Source organism: Olea europaea, chromosome 3 (genome assembly GCF_002742605.1).
Source record: "Olea europaea var. sylvestris chromosome 3, O_europaea_v1, whole genome shotgun sequence".
Lineage (NCBI taxonomy): Eukaryota > Viridiplantae > Streptophyta > Magnoliopsida > Lamiales > Oleaceae > Olea > Olea europaea.
The window spans coordinates 9,084,529-9,089,327 of NC_036239.1; the positions used below are offsets into that span (position 1 = coordinate 9,084,529).

At 35.7% G+C, this 4,799-nt stretch overlaps 1 protein-coding gene across 1 annotated transcript; it reads left to right on the forward strand.

The window, feature by feature from the left end:
- The first annotated feature begins 3,523 nt into the window (after positions 1–3,523).
- LOC111391446 lies at positions 3,524–4,516 on the forward strand. Its single transcript, XM_023016675.1, has one exon. It carries the CDS (start codon positions 3,671–3,673, stop codon positions 4,265–4,267), a length of 597 nt encoding a protein of 198 aa, XP_022872443.1. The 5' UTR covers positions 3,524–3,670; the 3' UTR covers positions 4,268–4,516.
- The last annotated feature ends 283 nt before the right edge of the window (positions 4,517–4,799 follow it).

Here is a 4,799-nt window from a genome sequence, read left to right on the forward strand (position 1 = left end):
CACAAATAATAAATAAATAATTGAATTATGTGAGGTGATGACAAAATAGAGAACAAAAGGCAAAAACAAAACCGAGAGAGAGAGAGAGAGAGAGAGAGAGAGAGAGACGCTAGCAGTCTGATAAGAGAATGGAAAGGTAGGCGTTGTTGTCGGCGGCAAGTCGTCGCCCATCAGCAGCAGTAGCCAGCAGGAGACCGAATCTTAAGTCACTCCACTTCGCATAAATCGCCATGGCAGCAGCAAGCAGAAAAGGGTTTCTCGTACAGTTGAATTGAAATTTGGATTTTGGAGTTTTGGACAATCTGTTGTGGGTAATCAAGTATATATGGGTCATTGGGTTGGGCATAATGTTGTTATATAAAATAGCCCATCACAAAATCACTCATCAGCCCAGAAATAAACGGGCCAAAACTGAAAAAATTTAAAAGAATTACCCAGTTGGCAACTTGGCATTCACCTTCTTCCTCGGCTTCTCTTCCACAATTCTATCTCTACAGCATGTAAATTCTTCTCCTCTCCGCTCCTCTTCTTCTATTCTTGGACCTTTGATCCGTCGGAAATCCCAGTGCGGGCACTACCTTCAACAACTGTCGGAAATACCAGTTGAAGAAATCTCAGCTGAGGCCAGTGCTTGAAGTGGCTCCGCCCCTGGCTAAATTGTTGCTTTTCTTGAAACCTCATCTCTTTCCTCTTTGGTTTTAGGGTTTAGGTTTCATATATAATGACTCATGTAACATAAGGATATGCTATATGAATTATAGTCAAGTTCCCTGCGATTTCTGAGATCATATAGATCCATTTTTCTATATATTCTTCATGACAGCATTAGATGAATGGTTCTACATTGATTTGGTATGAGCTTATTGTTGGAAAAATGAGTGAATTGGCTCACTTTTAGCAAAATTTTCGGTGGGACCCGTTGGTCCAATTTGAAAGATCAACATTGATCATTGTTCTCCTCCGTGAGAGCATCGAAACCATTTATTTATTTGCCAAAATTGATGAATGAGAAATTGGAGCTCAAAGATGACCATTGGAAGCTGATTTATGTGGGAAAATGAGTCTAGTCCCCCATAAAAAAATAAAGAAAGTATTAACCACTTTATATAGGATTGCACATTGGAATGGTGTAATCATGTATAGCATAGATGCTCTTTCCATGTGCGCGCGTAGGGGGAGCAAATCACGGATCGAAATTGCCTTCAAACCTTGAACTTATGTGCAGGCGCGATCTGCGTACACGAATGTCAAACCGAACGCAGCAAAAATTAGCTTGTTTTGAGTGTCTACGTTTTGCAATTTTTTGCTTTCTTCAACTGACCTTTGAATTTCTTGAAATTGCCAAAACTCCCAGAAATTGAAACAACTCCATTCTTTATTGTTATGGAGTTAATAGGCAGATTTAAACTTATAAAAAACTGCCATTTTCCAGCAGTTCCAGTACATACAAAAAAACCACACGAAAATAGGAGAAAACATTCTGCATATTTTCTTCCTATCTGCATCTCGATTTCTGTCTAGTATAATTTTGTGGTGATATTGTTTGAAAACAAACTCAGTTCATCAAAATAGTTTCAGCGGTGCTCAGATTTTGCTGGTTTTGCCCTTGTATCCTAGGAAACAGACGCTCGAGCTAGATCTCAAACATTTACGGTGAGGGAGCTAATTTGTTTTAAGGAAACTGTTCGCACAGGCCTCGGATTGAAACTATTTATTTAGTTTGCACTTTATTCTTGCAGATTTATTTATTTGGCAATTTACACGTCTCTTATATTGTTTGTTAAATTTATGTTAGAAATAGATCTCTGAAAAGAAAAATAAAATAAAATACGCGTTTTTTTTTTCAATTCGTTATATGTGTGGAAAATAGATTTCACATATGTGGTATTTCTATTTGTAAAAGAAAATAATTTGTGTTATTTTAGTTAGTGTATGAATAAAAACACTTTATCCAAATTCTGTGCAAATACGGTAAGTTTCGCTGCTAAATACAGTGGCTGCCATATATGGTGAGTTTTCTGCAAATATGGTAGGCAACATATACGGTAATCTGCAAATACGGTAAGGTGCAAATACGGTAAGCTGCCTGGTATATACGGTAAGCTGTCAAATACGGTGAGCTGTCTGGCATATACGGTGAATTGAACTGCCAAATACGGTAAGCGTGAATTCGATGTCTAAATCACATATACAGTATATGAGAATCCGATCCCACTCCATACAGTACTAATTAAATTTACCAACACTTAATTTCTTATCATCTTCTTAAATGGTCAACTAATAAGATAATATTTAACTTCAATCTGTCTCATTGTTCCTTGATGGCGCCCATGTATAGATAAGCTTTAACACAATAATATACATTTCTAAAGTTGTTAATGTCAACTTCTAAAGTCATTGATGCCAACCATGACGCATAACAACAAAAAACAATGAAAAATCACAAATGGTGGCCAATTATGTGATGATGCAGTTTTTTTGTGACATTTTGTCCTATTTCTCCGGCCCCTTATGGATGCTGAAACCTAACAACATTAAATTTCTATAAATGAAACTCTTAGTAAAGTTTCAAAACTTCGACAATAAAGACACGAAAATGATCACACGTCGAAAGTTGTAAGTAAATTTGTTGAGGGAAAAGTCTATAAAACGGAGTGGTATTGGACCAACTTGTTATTAAATTATGGACTTTACACTTTTATGGGTCATCTTGTTAAAGTTTGGGGTCTATCTTAATAAGGTCAACCTTATTAAGAGGAGTGTCCCAATCCTTCATTTATTGGTCATTATTTCGGTATTTTACCGATGTGGGATTATATTCCCTTAACATGCCCCCGCAAGATGGTGGCTCGTTTGAGCAGATCAATCTTGAAATTCGTGTGCTCATTTTTAGATATTTAATCGGATCGAATCGCTCATTGGAGTTTAATGGGCTCTGATACCATGTTAAAATTTGGGGTCCATCTTAATAAGGTCAACCTTATTAAGAGGAGTGTCCCAATCCTTTATTTATTGGTCATTATTTTGGTATTTCACCGATATGGGATTATATTCCCTTAACTTTATGTTTAGCTCATTTGTATCTATATTTCTTTATTCATATCACACTATAATAATATTATATAAGTAAAATTACAAAAAATAATTTGATTAAATCAGGACGGGACGGGGATCATTGTCTGCATCCCTTCCCTGTTCATCCATTAATTAAGTATCCCACAACCGTGCTGCCATCCCGAACATTAATAGCATAGTTGTTTTAATTTTCATTTATTATACAGAATTTATATATGTTTATAAAAAAAGTTATATTCATTCTATCTTCTATCAAGCTTTATCGAGAAAAGGAAATGAAAAGAAAGAAAAAACATCAACGGTACGACAAAATGCACTCCACTGGTACTAGCTTCCTGGTTTAGTTGCAATTTTATATTCCAGAAAACTGGATAATAATATGTGACATTACCTTAGTTGGCAGACTACAGCTTGTCCACTCAGGTACAAGCTGTACTCAGTTTGCTGACAAAGTCAAAGAATTTAAAGGGAGAAAAAAACTTTTCCCATATCCTCAAACTTCTATTAATAGAAAGCCTTTTGTCACTGAAAAAGTACAGACACAAACATACACACGAGATTATAGCACTTAATAGAGGCAGAAAAGTTAAGAGATATGAAGCATTTCAGCCATCCTCATGATATGCAAGTCATAGAAATTCCAAGCCAAACAAAAAAGCGCACATGTTTCGCTTGTAAACTTCCTTTGATTGGTTCTTGTTACACCTGTTCACGTTGCAAGTTTTACCTTCATAAATTCTGTTTTGAGTTGCCACAGTCTGCTCAATTTAAATCCCACCCTCAACACACTCTTGCCCTCCTCTATCCTCCATATATCCAAGGGGGATGTGAAGCCTGTGGTGAATCCTGCAATGGATTCACCTACAATTGTTCATTGTGTAATTTCAATTTTCATGCCAATTGTGCTAGTTTACTTGAAACTGAGCCCGAAAATGATGACGAGAGATATATCACAATTTTCTTGAGGCATAAAGTATCAGAACAGAAAAGTTCGAAAACTGAACTTGGCTGGATGAAAGCTCAGAATCAGCAATACGAGGAAGAACGAGCACGCATAAGACGGATGGAGATGGAATCAGATTTGCAACGAAGAAGGCAAAACATGTATAATCAACAGTTGAAGAGCATGTCAGATTCTATCAATTCCATGGGACAAATTGGAACATCAAATTATACCTACAGATATTATTGAAGATTTATCAACATTATTCTTACTTCTCGCTTTCTCATTGGACCCCTTAAGTTCTTTCCCTGTTGTTTCCAATGTTTCTGGGTATAATTAGTCGAATGTTTGGATTTCTGAAGTTTGAAATTTACCAGTTATTTGTATCACTTTTGAATATGTCTACAATGTATATTCATTTCAAATAAGTAATTGTATGCTGTTTGCTATGTATCATTCATTGTATCACCAATAAATGTTGTGTATCTTGGATTTTCACTTCTTCCATTGCTTCTCTTTTATTCGTCCACTCTTCTCTTTATTTCTCTTCTTTAAATTGAGTTCTCTTCCACTATGATTTAAATGCTTATTTGACTTTTTTTGAGTCACGCTACTTGATAAGTGCGGGTTTTTACACTATTCCGGGCTATTAAACTTAGATATTTGTGAGTTTCATTAGCGATTTATTACTTAATTTAGTTATTTTTATTGTGTAGACGAAAACCCGACTTTGAACGATGATTTGAAGGTATTTATGCGAGAAAAGATGAAAAGATAAAGA